Raw genomic sequence first — 16646 nt, forward strand, 5'->3', positions numbered from 1 at the left:
AAAATAATATGGCACTAAATACATATCTATCAATAATCATCTTAAATGTAACTGGCTCAAATGCTCTAACTGAAAGACATGGGGTAGTTGAATGGATAAGAAAACAAGACCCATATATATGCTGCCTCCAAGAAACCCATCTCAGATCAAAAGACACACAATGACTAAAAGTAAAGGGATGAAGAAAGATATTTCATGTAAAGGCAAAGGAAAAAAAACCTGGGGTAGAGTACTTACATCCAACAAAACAGACTTTAACCAAGGCCACATTAAGAGACAAAGAAGGACATTACATAACGATAACTGGAACAATCCAACAAGAGGACATTACCCAAGTAAACATCTATGTACCCAACACAGAGGCACCTAAATATGTGAACCAAATCTTGATGGACATAAAGGGAGAGACTGACAGAAATACAGTTATAGTTGGGGAATTTAATACCCCATTGACTTCAATGGATAGATCTTCCAGACGGAAATTCAACAAGGAGACATTGGCCTTCAATGACACACCAGATCAAATGGATTTAATCAGTATCTTCAGAGCATCTCACCCCAAAGCAGCAGAATATACATGCTTTTCAATTGCATATGGAATGTTCTCGAGGATAGACCACATGTTCAGACACAAAACAAGTCTCAATAAATTTAAGAGACTGAAATCATATCAAGCATCTTCTCTGACCACAATACTATGAAACTAGAAATAAATCACAAGAATAACACTGAAAAACATTCAGAAACATGGAAGCTAAATAACATGTTATTAAACAATGAATGGGTCAACAATGAGATCAAGATATAAATCAAAAGATGCCTTGAAACAAATGAAAATGAGGACACAACAATCCCAAATTTATGGGGTACTTGGAAAGCAATCGTAAGAGGGAAATTCATAGCATTGCAGGCGTATCTCAAAACTACAACAAAAAGCTCAAATAAACAATCTAACTTTAGGACTTCTTTTTCAAGTCCTTTAAGTTAGGATTTGAAAAGGAAAAACAAACTCCAAAGTGAGTACAAGAAAGAAAATAATGAAGATCAGAGCAGAAATAAATGAAATAATCTTAAAAAATGATACAAAAGATCAATGAATCCAAGAGCAAATTCTTTCAAAAGGTAAACATGTTTGACAAACCCTTAACCAAGACTCATCCAGAACAAAAGAGAGAGGACCCAAGTAAATAAAATCAGAAGTGAAAGAGGAGAAATAACAACTGACACCAAAGAAATGAAAAGCATTATAAGAAAAATACTATGAACAATTATATGCCAACAAACTGGACCACCTGGATGAAAAGGATAAAGTCCTAAAACCAAAGATTCTTCCAAAACTAAATCAGAAAGAGTCAGAGAATCTGAAGACAGATAACACCTAGTGCATTTGAAGCAGCAATCAAAATGCTCCCAACAAACAAAAGCCCTGGACCAGATGGCTTCAAAGGTGAATTTTACTAAACATTCCAAGAACTAATACCTTTCTTTTTCAAACTATTTCAGAAAATTTGAGGGAAGGGAAGGCTCCCAAACTCATTTTATGAGGCCAGTATTATCTTAATTCCAAAACCAGATAAAGACATTACAAAGAAATAAAATTATAGGCCAATATCCCTGATGAACATAGATGCTAAAATCCTCAACAAAACATTAGCAAACATAATACCGCAGTGAATCAGAAAGATCATACACCATGATCAAGTGGGATTTATTCTGGGAATGTAAGGTTGGTACAACATTTGCAAATCAATAAATATGACTCACCACATAAAATGAAGGAAAAAAACACATGATCATATAAATAGATATAGAAAAAAGCATTTGATAAAACCCAGCACCCATTTATAATCAAAACTCTCAATAAAGTAGGGTTAGAGGGGACATACCTAAATATAATAAAGGCCATATGTCACAAACCCACTGCCAGCATTGTACTCAATGAGCAAAAAATACAAGCATTCCCCTTAAGATCAGGAATGAGACAGGGATATCCACTTTCACCTCTTTTATTCAATGTAGTACTGATAGTACTAGGCACAGCAACCAGACAAGAAGAAGAAATAAAAGGCATCCAAATTGAAAAGGAAGACATAAAGCTGTCATTATTTGCAGATGACATGATACTGTACATAGAGATCCAAGAAATTACTAGTACTAACAAATGAATTCAGCAAAGTAGCAGGATACAAAATTAATATCCAGAAATAAGTTGCATTTTTATATGCCAATAATGAACTAACTGAAAAGAAAATTAAGAAAACAATCCCATTCACAATTACTTCAAAAAGAATAAAATACCTAGGAATAAACCTAACCAAGGATATAAAAGACCTATACTCAGACACTGAAGAAAGAAACTGAAGAAGATAAAAATAAGTGGAAGCACATACCATGCTCATGGATAGGAAGAATCAACATCATTATAATGTCCATACTACTTAAAGCAATCTGTAGATTCAAAGCAATTCATATTAAGATTCCAATGCCATATTTCACAGAACTGGAACAAATATTGCAAAAATTTATATGGAACCACAAAAGGCCCTGCATAGCAACAGCAATCCTGAGAAAGAAGAACAAAGTTGGAGGAATCATCCTATCCAATAGCCTAAAATCAAACTACACTACAAGACCATAGTAATTAAAACAGCATGGTACTGGCATAAAAACAGACACATAGAACAAAGAATAGAGAGTTCAAAAATAAACCCATACCTTTATAGTTGATAAATATTTGACAGAGGAAGCAAGCACATACAATGGGATCAAGATAGTTTATTCAATAAATGGTGTTGGAAAAATTGGACAGATATGTATAGAAAAATGAAACCAGACCACCTTTTTCACAACACACAAGAATAAATTAAAAATGGATCAAAGACTTAAATGTTAGGCCAAAAGCATAAAAGTCATAGAAGAAAACTTAGGCAGCAAAATCTTGGACATTGCTCATAATATTTTATCAGATATATCTCCTCAGGCAAGGGACACAAAAGAAAAAAATTTAAAATGGGACTACATCAAACGAGAAAGTTTTTGCACAGCAAAGGAAATCATCAACAAAATAAAAAGGCAACCCACAGAATTGGAGAACATATTTGCCAATACATCAGATAAGGTATTAATATCCAAAATTTATAAAGAAGTTAAAAAACTCAACACCCAAAAACAAACAACCCATTTAAAAATTGGGCAAAGGGCCTGAGTAGACATTTCTCCAAAGAGGACATATAGATGGCCAATAGACATATGAAAAGATGCTCAAGCCCTGGCTGGTGTGGCTCAGTGGATTGAGTGCGGGCTGCAAACCAAACTATCGCAGGTTCGATTCCCAGTCAGGGCACATGCCTGGGTTGCAGGCCATGACCCCCAGCAACCGCACCTTGATGTTTCTCTCTCTCTATCTTTCTCCCTCCCTTCCTTCTCTAAAAATAAATAAAATCTTTAAAAAAAGAACTATATTAAAAAAAAGATGCTCAACATCACTAATCATCAGAGAAATGCAAATTAAAACCACAATGAGATATCATCTCACACCTGCCAGAATGAATATCTTCAATAAATCAACAAACAATAAGTGCTGGTGAGGATGTGGAGAAAGGAGAACACTTTTGCACTGTTGGTGGAAATGCAGACTGGTGCAGCCACTGTGGAAAGCAGTACAGAGATACCTCAAATAATTAAAAATTTAACATTTAAAATTAAAATTGCCTTTTGACCCAGCAATCCCACTTCTGGAAATATACCCAAAAGAAACCAAAACACTAATGCAAAAGAACATAAGCACCCCTATGGTTACTGCAGTATTATTTACAATAGTGAAGATTTGGAAGCAGCCCAAGTGTCTGTCAGTAGATGAGTGTATAAAACAACTATAGGGCATTTACACAATAGAATACTACTTGGCCATAAAAAAGAAAGAAAATTTTACCCTTTGGGACAGTATGGATGTACATGGAGAACATTATGCTAAGTGAAATAAGCCAGTCAGAGAAAGACAAATACAAATGATTTCACTCATATGTGGAATTTAATGAACAAGCTGAACTAACAATGAAAACAGATACAGACTCATAGAGAGAGAAGATGACAGCTAAGCGGGAAGAGGGGAAGGTTAGAGAGTGGAGGGGTTGAGCAAAAGGAAAAAGGACCCATGGACAATAGTTTGACAATTATTGGGGGATGGGGGCATAAGGGGACTAAATAGCAGTGGAAAAATACAATTAAAAGTCTGCAAAAAAATGTAGAAAAAGAAAATTAAAAAAAAATAGGTCAAGTCCACTGTCAAAACATATGCAGGGTGGATGGGGAGCAGGGATAACTTTTTCCTAAGGGAATTTTCATGATTTTTATTACAAGTTTATAAAGTAATAAATGCAACTTTTTTCTTCCATAAAAATATAGAATAAAATAAACCAAAACAAAAAAGTAAGGAGCTTATCACTTAGAAGTACTTCCTTTCCACTCAAGACCTCATCTTTGGTCCCAAGGGTCTTTTACAGGCCACATGCTTAGTCCCAAGACAAATGCAGACAAAGCTCAGCCAACAATAAACTGCCTTTGGCACCAAAGAAGTACTCGGGTTTCTGTACATGGTGTCTACGAGTGTTGTAAGGGCCTGTTGTCCTTGTTGAAAAGCACACCACTGTGACAAAGACACAGTCCCCGTTTTCTTGGAGGACAGTGGAGAAGGGATCCCTGCACCCTGCTTCCCCGTCAGAACCCACTAGTTAGTGTGGTCTTGTGCAAACACTGCAATCCATTTTCTACTTTAAATAATTCTTCATGGCCAGAGCTCTACTAGCTCTAAGAGGTCTAAAATAATTTTGCTCAGCATTTGGTTCTGCCCCACAAAAGAACATTATTTCTAATGGTAACGAGCAAGGAGTCTACTCAGAAAACAAAGCATGATATCAAGGTGCCAACATTCTGAATATATTTATTCATTTTGTATTTATGGATGGAAAAACTTTTCCATGCTACAAAGTTTTGTTAAAAACAAGTGGTTGCAAAACAGTAAGTCACAGCTACAACTATTTTCTATTGTAAACAGACTAAGAAGCAGAAAATAGGTAACAGAAGCAACTACTTTGATATACACAGTCAATTGTTTTCTGTTGTAAAACTGATATGAATACCACCATTTTTATTTCTTTGTAGTGTTTTCCCTTAAGACACATTTTTTTAACTGAACATAGCTTTGCACTTGTCTTACCAGTTCTGGCTTATAGTACACCAAAGAATTACAGAAACTGTTTTCCTATGAAGTGGGAGTAGGGCTTATTTTTTGCCATGTGGTCATTTATACAAAACAAATGAAAAAGAAGCAAGGTACAAAAACATGTGTGTGTGTGTGTGTGTGTGTGTCGCTGCAGGAGCAGGCACGCACTCATGGCTGTGAATACTGACTGGTATGAACATCTTTTAACGAGGTGATCATCAAAATCATATACAATAGCCATTAAAAACTCACTTAGCTAGCAGCTAAGAAAATCATTGGCTTGGTTAATCAAAGACCAGACAAACAGAATTCCTGGATACTGTTTCCATTTGGGTTTTCCAGTTCATATGGTTCCAGCTGGCGGTACTCAAAAGTCACACGATTTATGTGTTTTCCACTGGAGATCATACGCACCACCACGTTGTCGCAGCCAATTTTCATCTGGGCTGTAATTTATGGAGAAAGTAGAAGTTTCCCAGCAAGTTAGAAACCACACTGTAAAATCATTTTTGTCAACAAGATCATTTAAACACAAAGAAAGCGAGAGGACATCTCTTCCTCTCACGTACCCAAGCCATGCCTCTGCCAGTAGGGGAAACATGTTCGTTTTCATTTTGATGATAATATTTGAAGAATCGTGCAACTGAACTCCACTTTTCTCCTCATGTGCAAGAATGCTGTTAGCCAAATAAATCTGGCTGTGGAGAGGCAAGAAGATGTCTCCTTGCACTTTTCAGAGTCTACCTGCAAGACTTTGGTAGGAAAGGCAGTGTCTCTCCACACTACACCTTGCCTCGAGTTCCCTGTCCTCCATGGAGACAGTACCGCCCTCCAGGAACAGGATGCAAATGAGCAGGGGTCTTTTTGGTTGTCATCTAAGGGTGCAAGTGGCATGCAATGGGCAGGGCTAGAGGACAGAGTGTGCTGCTGGACATTTATGTAGACCCCCAAAATCACCTGCTTATCATTTTCTGAGCTTAGATAATAATTGTTTTATATATAAACAAAACATCTTTTGGATGATTTAGATGTAGCACACTGAATATATTTGGTTTTGTTCTACTGTCCACCTACACTGCTTCTCTCTCATTTTCTCCTGGGCTTCATATAAAGAATGACTTTTGATATGCTTTCTTCTCTTAAATCCAATCTTATTCATTATTTTACGTATCACTGGGTGCAGATGTACCTGAGCAGGTATAGATTGAAACACCTTATTTTTTATTAAAAATTACTTCTATTTTCTTTCTCCAGCCTCAGGCTGGTTCCTGAGACAAGATTTATCTGACCTGCAATAATCCTTTCTGTTTTAATTTTTTTAGCCACGTCTCCCCCTTTGTCTCCTTAAGGCCTTCAGTCTGAGAAACACTAGCACTGTTGCATAGCTGGTACTTTACAAACATGTGCCTGGATTTAAATGAAGTAAAACAGCCAGAGAGAGCTACGTATGGGGTTGAAGGTCAATGTGGAGGAGACATAACAGATATAAACCCTAGAGTTATTTCAATGTAAGAACTAAAGGGTCTGTGCTCTGCTTCCACGAGGAGCCCAAATTTAATTTTCCTTAAGTGATTTGGAAGGTCATCCTTTTTCAGATATTAGTCTGAACTTTAATCTACATGACATGCCCTATTTCTTTTAGTTAATGTGCATATTATTTATTTATTATTTGCTGTAATTACTAAGAAACTCCAGTTTAAAGACCAGGATGCCTAGCGGTTCTTCATTGTTGAACAGCTTAGGAGGGCTCATGGAAACATGGTGAATGAAAGTAAAAAGTGAAAGAAAAATTCAAGCCTCTAAATTATTTTAAGACTAGTTTCAATTCTCTGGATAATTTAGGAAAAAGTGTTTATTTAGTTTTACTTTTTTGGCATTAGTCTTACCCTTATACCTAATTCAAGTAATATAGTTGAAGCACCAAAATTACTCTCACTTCAATTATCTAATATTAAGTCTCGAGTGTTTTTTGTACTTAATCTAATCCTCTTACCCGGCTCTAATTCATCTCCTCACAGGTGTTATTGCATGGAAGGGTCCAGTGCCTCAGAGAACACATGCAAATGGCAAGAGAAGCCACTTGCACTGATAGTTTCAACCAGGGCTCAAATGTAAAGTAGCATAAAATAATCCTTTGTTCTCAGCAAAGTGAGTTGTTAGAATTCTCTTGCCTTTACCTTTGTAAAAAGCCTGCACTGGCCCTGGCTGGTGTGGCTCAGTGGATCGAGCACTGGCCTGAGGACCAAAGGGTTGCTGGTTCAATTCCCAGTTAGGGTACATGCCTGGGCCATGGGGCAGGTCCCCAGTGGGGGATTCGTGAGAGGCAACTACACATTGATGTTCTCTCCTTCTCTTTCTCCCTCCCTCCCTTCCCATCTGTCTAAAAATAAATAAATAAAATCTGAAAGAAAGTAAGAAAGAAAGCAAGCAAGCTAGCTTGCCCTGGACCCCATCCTGCCTTCAGTCTCATCTGTCGTTCTCTCACACAGGTGTGTCTGGGTGACAGTGGAGTACTGCATGGAGGGCCTCAGCGTTTACCTGCACATATTAATTCTATTTCAGAGATGCTTTGTTTATTCAGGTCCCAGTATTAGCTCAGAGAGAGAAAATACTGGTGGGAAGACCTGGTTTTAATTAAAACAGGCAAGAGCTTATCAAAGGATGTCTGATTTGTAGCTTCATCACGTAGCTGGTTAGTGATCTGGGGTTACAAGAAAGAAAAGAGGCTATAATTAGAATTCACCACGAGATGAAAGATTGTTGTTGTTTCTCTTCTGTTTTCGTTTTGTCTCTTTAGAGATAGTCTGTGATTCCGTCCCAGTTTTACATAGGGCCAACCTTACACATGCATCTTTGTTACTTCATAGCTTTCTCTCCCAATGTCAAACATTTGGGTAATGCATTCTTAATAGTGTAAATGTAGAATCTTCACATTGGCTCAATGTGCAAAATTGAAGTGTTTTTGGTAGGACTTGCCTTCTTATGTACAAACAATCTGAGGCGTTTTACCAAAGAAAATACTCTTGGTGGGCACATAAATAATGATCAAAGAAACATCTCACCAGGGCCATGGAAGGGATAGCAGAGATCAGCTAAAGGCATCATCTTGGAAGGGTCCAATCCAGCGCCTCCCAGCAGCTCCACAAAGTCTCCCTTTCCCTCACAGCCTGTGGAGGGTTTCTGAGAGAAGAGAGACACAGGGAAAGATATGTTTAAACCAACTGTGGACATTAAACCGTGGGACCAATGGCAGGCTGATGAATTCACTTGATCAGCAGCCCCAGACATCCTGATAGTGCCATTTAGTTCAACATCCAGGACTATGGGAATTAAAAAACACTTAAAAGAAAAAAATTATGACAATTGCCTTTCTAAATCAGTTGAGTGGTCATTTTAAAAAATGTATGTGCATTTTTAAAATAAGCTCAAGGACTGGAATGATGCAATGGGAATCTCTGAACTCCATCCAAGATGAATGGAAAATGAATCTGAAAATGCTTTGCTTTTTAAACCATTTGGATAATACATACTGGAATATTTAAATTTCTTAATGCATGCAGTCAGAGTTTTTATAAATAGGGCTTTCACATTAGCTTTCCTTCAACTCACCTCCTCTTCTTTATAAAGGACTTTTCTTCTATCGAAACAATCCTTATCATTTCTACTGATAAGGATTTAGATTACTTATTTAGATTACTAAATATTAAAGAAAGATGAGAACCCTGATTTTGGTCTCAGGTTATTGAGAGTTACCACTGTCTCTCCTACCAACTGTAACAAATTTATTTCAAGCTACTCAAAATAAGAATCTAGTCTAAGACCTTGTGTGATCCACCATAACAACCTCTTTCTGCTACCCTTCATCCTTCCCACACTGTCTTGTGCACAGTAACTCCTATGCTTCACTCGCCCACACGAAGAAGCCCCAGAGGCGGACCACCCATCTCCTCTGATCAAGACTGGCCCCGTGTGCATGCCACCTGTGATGCCACACAGGGCCCATGTTTAATGCTCTGCTGTCGCTATCTTGAAATTCTTAACAATTTTCAAATAAGGGCCCTGCATTTTTATCTTGTATTGTGCCCTACAAATGATGTAGCTGGTTTTGCCTGTGGTTCTATTCTTCACGGAGGCATACTCATCAAGAGACCCAGTGGAGTGTGGAAAGGTACTCAGAAGTTAACCAGATAAACCCAACACATAGGGACTCAGAACTAAATTGGTGAACCTTAAACACACACACATAAGCATACACATTCAAACACTTAGAAGACATTGAAATAAAACTGGAACTAAACAACAAATTATAAAATATTATAACAATGACTGTTCGGTTAATGAAAGGAAGCAGGTGGGAACATATACTTTTAAAGTGCCTACTATGTGCTGGGTTCTATGCCTAAGTGCTTTACACACAATTTCATCAAATAATGAAATAGAGGATTAATTAGCCTCATTGTGTATAGGGCCCATGTTCTTTTATGAAGAGTTAAATAAGCCATTTAGGGGTAAAGAAAAAGAAACTTAACTGCCTTTCCCTTGAGTAGAGAATGTCCAGAGGGAGCATCTCCTAAGACTAAAATTTTCCACTTGGTTCCTTAGGTTCCCAATTTCAGCAGGAGGTAGTGAAGGGAAAAGGAGAGGGAGATAGGACATAAAGATGATGAGAAGAAGTAGAAGCTAAAATGAAGGGAACACAACAAAGAAACAAGGACGCTGGTGCCCCTATTCCTTGGTGTTCAGTGACCTTTTTCTCTTCTTCCCAAACCTCTCGGCTATTCTCGTAATCAAACTCAGAAGCTGAGTTGTATAGGGACTTCTCTGGAGTTCAGCTCCTTAAAAGTGACCCCTTAGAGTTCTTTGCTGAGGTTCTAGTTCCCTGGACTCAGGGGACTATCATTTCTTGTCTAGGCTATGACATCAGCCCCCCACATGCACGCCTTGAACCACTCTGGCCCCGATGGTAATCCTCTTTCTTTCTCCTTGGACATTGTTAATTAATTTGGTCATGATGTCAGCAATTCCCAACCACCTTCACCCCACCTGAGCATAATCAAGTATGTTATGTCACTTCCTGCCTCCACCCCTGCAGCGCACTTAGAATGAACTCACACTCCTTCATGTGACCTGCTAAGCTCTGCACACCCTGGCCCTGCCCATCTCCCTGACACTGTCTCATATCACTTACCCTCTAGCTTTCCTTCTTTCCATTTCCGGAACCAAGCAAGCTCATTTCTGCCTCTGGGCCTCTACACTTCTGTTCTCTCTGTTCCTGGTTTTTCCTGTACCTGCTAGCTCCTTCTAACCTATCACTAAAGTCTCACTTTAAATATCTCCTCAGAAGGTTTCTCTCCTGACCATCTTGTCTCAAAGAGATCCCCATCCCTCCTTCTGCTCCCTTGTCCCTGGTCACTGTCCATCGCGGCACTCCATTCTCTGTAGGGCACTCACCACTAGCTGAACTATTTTTCACTTTTGTCTGTCACAGGCCACTGGAAGGCAGGTTTCATGCGAGCAAGATCTGTTTTGTTCATTGCTAATTTCCAGCATCTAGAATAGTGCCTTGCACATGGTGAGCACTCAAGCAAATAATTTGCAAAGAAAAAGATGCCTAGAAGAATGCAGACTTTAAATTTTTTAAAGAGGAAAAACAAAGATTACTCCTCATAGCCAAGAATAACTGAAGCGCAGATCTTCCAGTCTGGTATCACACTTGCCATCTACTAGACTGTATATCAAGCATGACATACAAACAATCTCAAGCCAATAGGCTGTGTCAGAGACACCCACTTATTCTTGTCTTTACCAAAGAAATATTCTACCACTGAGGTCCAAAAAAACCAAAAATGAAATTTAAAAAAAAATCACTGGCCCATGAATTTTGGCCTTAAAGGAAATTAGATACACTCCTTTCCTTGGTCCTGATCCTATTTGGCTTTCCCTGAAATCTGTCTGATTAGGAACTATGACTGTCTTTGATGCCAGCAAATACATGAGCTATCTTAACCTCAGCATATGATAAAGTAAAGGGAAATGAGTATGACTCAGAGGGAAGAAGCTACCAATGCAAGTAAATCTGGTCAAGCTCAGCATTAACTTTAAGATCCATACAGAAGTTCATGGGAAAACAAGTTGGTGGAGAATCTCAGCTAATATTTGTTGCAAAATGTATTGAGTTAAATGTAATGCAAAAAAAAAAAACCCTCTTCAAAACTTTACTGTATTTTCCCATATAAAAATCCAATTTCATATTTTATGCTACACTTAGCATTTCTTTATAACACAGTCAATGAGTTATTTCCTTCATGTCAAAAGAAAATTCCAATACTCAGAAAAACAGCTGTGTAGATGACTCACACTAGGTTCTGCTAGGAGAGAATTTTTTTTAAAAGAGGGAAGTACAAGAGAGTTCAATTGTAATTATATGCCACACATTTACCAATTGGAAACATTTCTTGCATCACAAGGAAAGTATTCAATGGGTGCAGGAACACCTGAGTATGCATCTTGCAGTATAATGGGAACAGAAGAGGGGTTTAGTTAAAGCAGCGAGAACACACACAGGTGAGACTTCACAGTCAAACAAGAGGCCCTACTAATTCCAGTTTGCTAATGTCTGTGTTTACCCTGCATGATTACTTTTGCTCTGATGAGGCTGTGGCTTTAGTAAGTGATTTGAAAGCAAGTACGCAACTCACCTTTAACTGCAAGCCATTTAAGTGTCCCAGGGTGACATCAGATATTTTGATCGCCACAGGATAAATGATGGAGAAGCTGCAGTTTCGATGCTGATGTGGAACTACCAGTGTGAACCTTCCATTTGGGGTCTGGGAAATGACATTGCAGGCTTTGCAGAGAAAGAAAAATCTCATTTTCACTACTTGATATTCTGGTTTTTATAGACACTTACCCCGTCCTTATTCTAGGCTCCTATTCATGGTCTAGGGCCTTGTGGCTTGGAAGAGAGTACATTTCACAAAGGCAGTTTGGAGGGGAAGGGGCTGAGGAGTGCAAATCACCAGTGATGCATGGACACTGTCAGGAGGCTCTGGGCTGCAGGGGCTCCTAATCTTAATCTGGGGGGAGGGTATTTGTCCATAATAATCACAAGGCATAAATTCATAACCAGCCAGACAATACTGGCCGCTAGAAACTTTAGGAACACTTCAGATAATTGGGGCCCAAGTTCAAGCTGGGAGTCTAGAATAATCAAGGCTTTAAAGAGGAGGCCAGACCTCAAACCCTGTCTGAAGCCCTCGTTCATAGAACTGTAGTCATATGTTATTGTTTAAATAATAAAATAAATAAACAATAAAGCAGTCACAAAATAGGCTGAAAGAAAGTAGAAAGAAAGCAGGCTTACATTTGAATAAATACTTGCTGGGAATTTAGGGGTAAGTTGACCAAAAGACAAATTTTAATGTTTAATTTACTCCAAAGAATTTCTGAAATTTTTTGTTTTGTATATCAAGCCTAGACTTACAAATTTATTCTTCTAGCTATGAAACTAGAAAATGATAGTTTGTGCCTTCTTTTTAACAAAGTTTCTGCTTGACGAGAATAGAACTCCCTCTTGCCTCCTTCCATACTTTTAATTCCACTTAATTTCAGAAAGAACTGCAATTCCTTGATGATTCTAGAAGGTTTTTGATTTATAACCAAACAAAATAGAAGAGACACATATCATTTTTTGCCCTCTAGGATTATTCTGCTCCAGTCCTCAGAAACAGCCTCTTTTGGAGGCTTCTTTCAAAAAACTAAAAAACAAAACACAAAAAAATCTAAAGCTTAGTCAGTACATTATTCTTTGGCAGATTAGGCCCACTTTTTGACTACATTAAGTTTTAACATTATCGTATGCTACCAAAAATAAGTGTAAGTTTTCCTTCCCTGAAACTAATTATTTTTCTTTTAATGGGGGAAAAATAGGCAGATAAATGAACTCATTTTGATTAAGATAATGTATTTTAGAGCTGGGCTATTCAGCTTTTTAGCATCTTTGTGCATAGCCATCAGCAATGAACTGTATTACAGTTCATGGTGGGGAGGGGCTCTGAATCAGAAGGCAGCTTGGAAATCCTGGCCCAGCCTTCTGCCCAGGCATGAAAGCCGTACCCCAAATATGCAGCCTTTTGGCCTTTGCCTCAACATCTAAAATTGCAAGTTTGTATCCGATCCCTCAGGTTTATCCCAGATGAGTGGAATGACTTGGAGGGGTTAAAGTTTTTTACTGAATGCATTGTACTTTAGGAGATCAGAATGAGACATTGATGGAAAAAACGAATTCCATTCCCCATAAAGTAGTATTCTACCTAGCCTGGGAAACAAATTGAAAACTGTGATTTGATTTTCATAATAATAAACAGAAAATATTCTTTTGATCATTTCTAATTACAAAAGAATTTCCATTCAAATCATTCCTCACTTCAAATTTCTTAAGTCTGTGCAAAACCGTCTTTGAAAAGCAGATATGACCTCCCTCCCCCTCATGCCTTCCGCCTGAGGAGACAGAGCGCCCACTTACGAAAGAGGTTGGGGTCTGTCCTGATGGTTAGTGTGAACCCATTTCCTGGCTCATGGACCCGGAAGAAGATCATGGCCACGTTCTGGGAGGATCTGATGCTCCTTCTGCTAAGACCACTCTCACAGAAGTCTATGTACCGCTCAGTGGTGGGGAGAGGATGATCCTGGGAACTGGGGAACTTCTCCCCCTTGAGAATCCAGCCGTCAAAGACCTTCCCACAAAACAGACAGAGGTGAGCACTTCCAGCCACGCCTCAGGTCACAGGTGTGACTGACACCTGCACTCCTCTGCCCGTGTGCTTTCCCCGTGTATCTATCCCGACTGTGAGGGTGACTTGCAAGTGACATCGTTAATTAATTACTGCTTTTTTCTTTAGAAACCTAAAAGTTTCCAAAATAAGTGAACTTTACTACACTTCAGGTACCTTGGTAAATCAAACTACAGACAATGTACATTTTTATCCTGGCCATATTTTCCACACATCCCAACTTCAGAAGAATTTCCCAGAAGCATAATTTGGGTTTCAGTTCTTCTCTTTTTCTCATTGAAATATGAACAAAATAGCTTCAAAAAAAAAGAAAAAAAAACACCCCAAAACTGAAGCTGCAACTTGACCTACCTGCCAATATATGCCTGTTCTCCTCATTTTTAAATTCTTATCAGATATCAAAATATTAGGAACTGCTTCAACACTCAGCGATGGCTGGTATATCGTTTAGGACTTTTCCTCCTTCGCGAGTTGAAGTTTGCAGTTGGACAAAAGGTCAGAGTCTACTGATTTTACTCTTAAAATCACCACAGGTCTCCAGTCTAAGGAGTTCAATCTAGTTCACATTAGTAATGCCAGTTACAAATTACTTCACCAGACCAGTCCCTTCTGAAGCGTTTGACAGGTTCAAAAATAATTCCGCTGTGGAGGTTTTAATCACGATCATTTTAATTGGACTCTAGAACTCCATCAGCCATCCCCTGCTGATCCATTTAACTTCGGAAGAATGACTGGGATAGGGGGTGTTGTGAGGTTGGGGGCTTGTCCTCCCCTCCCACCCGCCTCCCAGTAGATTCCCTGTCAGCATCCCTACCAGCAGCCCGCACCCTACTGCTCCACATTCGGGTCACCCAGGCACTGAAGGCAGCCTTTATGACCCTGGAACACCTCCACAGGGAGAGGGAGCAGCAGGAGCAAAGCGGGCTTGGATCTTAGACTTGCGGGGCGGTCCTCCACCAGCACCCACCTGCTTGGTGGACCTGCCCCACTTAAACAGCGTTTAGCAACTCGAGTTCAAGTCTTTAGAAGTGTCGGACCCCAAGAGTGCACAGAGGGGATACTAAACCGGTCCTTCCCGGTGTGGGACGGCCCTTCCAGGTGTGGGACGAGGTCGTGAGGTTGAGGGGAGGTTCCCGTCGCATGGGGTTCCGGAACGCGCCTCTCCCACTCGGGCACCAGCGAAGTGTCTCATTAAGAGAGCCCCCGGCTCCCCAGGCTTGGTTGCGAGCGCTGGGTGCAGCACCCCTGCCCGTTCCTCCTCCCGTGCCCCTGCCCCGCAGCGGCTGGGGCTGCTCTGCTAGGGACGCCTCACCTTCAGGAAGTCCCCTCCCTGACAGTCGATGGACACCAGGTCGTAGTGGATGGTGATGAACTCCTCGGGCGCGCTGATGAAGAAGGCAGCGCAGTGCAGCTGCGGCCGGTCAGCAGTGAAGGTGAACTGGCCCTGGAGACTCAGCATGTCCAGGCACCCTGAGCGAGGGGAGTGGCAGTGGGGCCAGGCATCTGGGGCTGCAGCCACCGCGCAGTGCCAGGACCCCTCGCCTCCAGCGGTCCCTCTCAGTGCCCCCACTTCCAGCTTTGCAGCGCCCCAGCGCCCAACTCCCCGCTGGACTCCCAGCCTCAGCTGCGCGCTGCTCCTGCGCCCCAGGGCGCATCCCCTCATCTCGCCCCTTCACTCCTCATGGGACCTCCTTCGCAACGGAAATCATGCCCCGGACCATCCGGACCATCCTCGCTAGCCCCTTCACAGCGAGGGCCAGGAGCCTCCTTCCTTCCGAACAGAGCCCAAACCTCCCCACACCCCCATCTCTGCTGCGCTCGAACACAGCCCGGCAGCCCCGGACTCACGCAGAGCTCGGCGATAGAGCTGTTCCCCCGCCAGCTCCCGCTTCAGGTCGGCGCTGAAGAGCAGGAAAGGGTCGTGGTCCCCGGTTTCCCGCAGCTGGCAAGGAAAGTGGGTCAGTTGGGTAAAGTTCAAGGGATGGGGAGAAGAGGACCAGGAGCAGGGCACCCTCTCTGCCTTACAGCAAAGAGAATAAAGTGATGGGATCCTTTCCATCAGCCTAGGGTATCCTCGGTGGGCAAAGGAAAGGTGGAAGAAGCAGGAAGGAAGACCAGTCTGCGGAAAACCAGGGGAGAAACCAGTACAAAAGATGAAGAAAGAACTAACCCCAACAAAGGCAAGAGCCTAGGCAGCCTGCTGGACCCTCATAGCTGGACACTCTCGCTCAGGAGGTGTGATGGGTCGGTCCTGGGATCACTCACCTCTAGGTATCGGCTCTCCCCTCTCAGAGCCACCAGGAATATCAGGATGAAGTGACATTGAAGTTTGAAGGAAGGAGACATGCTAGCCTTGTCTCTGTAGCCGGTGTGCTCTGCTGGAAGGTCTGGAGCTTTGCTTCCACACCTTGTCCAGGCTGAGAGCTGGAAGCTGGTAGGGTCCCTTGCTGGGTCTCTTTTATAGAGCAGTGAGGAGGGAAGGCTCTCTGCTCCTTAACTGATCGGAGCTCAGTAACCATGGGTTACCCTGTCTCAGTGACACAGTGTGTGGTGATGACGAAGGTCCAGCTCTCATCCCAAATTTTCAGAGTGGTCTAGCATTATTCACCAAAAACAATTTCAGGTCTATTACA

At 40.9% G+C, this 16646-nt stretch overlaps 1 protein-coding gene across 1 annotated transcript; it reads right to left on the reverse strand.

Moving 5' to 3' along the window:
* Positions 1-4964: 4964 nt before the first annotated feature.
* LOC123824800 (corticotropin releasing hormone binding protein) lies at positions 4965-16412 on the reverse strand. Its single transcript, XM_045848205.1, has 7 exons — positions 16279-16412; positions 15862-15955; positions 15326-15483; positions 13746-13956; positions 11920-12068; positions 8284-8401; positions 4965-5667 (listed from the first exon to the last, which is right to left on the reverse strand). The coding sequence occupies exons 1-7, from the start codon at positions 16357-16359 to the stop codon at positions 5510-5512; spliced, it is 969 nt and encodes a 322-aa protein (XP_045704161.1). The 5' UTR covers positions 16360-16412; the 3' UTR covers positions 4965-5509.
* Between the last annotated feature and the right edge of the window lie 234 nt (positions 16413-16646).

The sequence above is a fragment of the Phyllostomus hastatus genome, unplaced genomic scaffold (genome assembly GCF_019186645.2).
Source record: "Phyllostomus hastatus isolate PE091 unplaced genomic scaffold, TTU_PhHast_1.1 phas_contig_58, whole genome shotgun sequence".
NCBI classification, from domain to species: domain Eukaryota; kingdom Metazoa; phylum Chordata; class Mammalia; order Chiroptera; family Phyllostomidae; genus Phyllostomus; species Phyllostomus hastatus.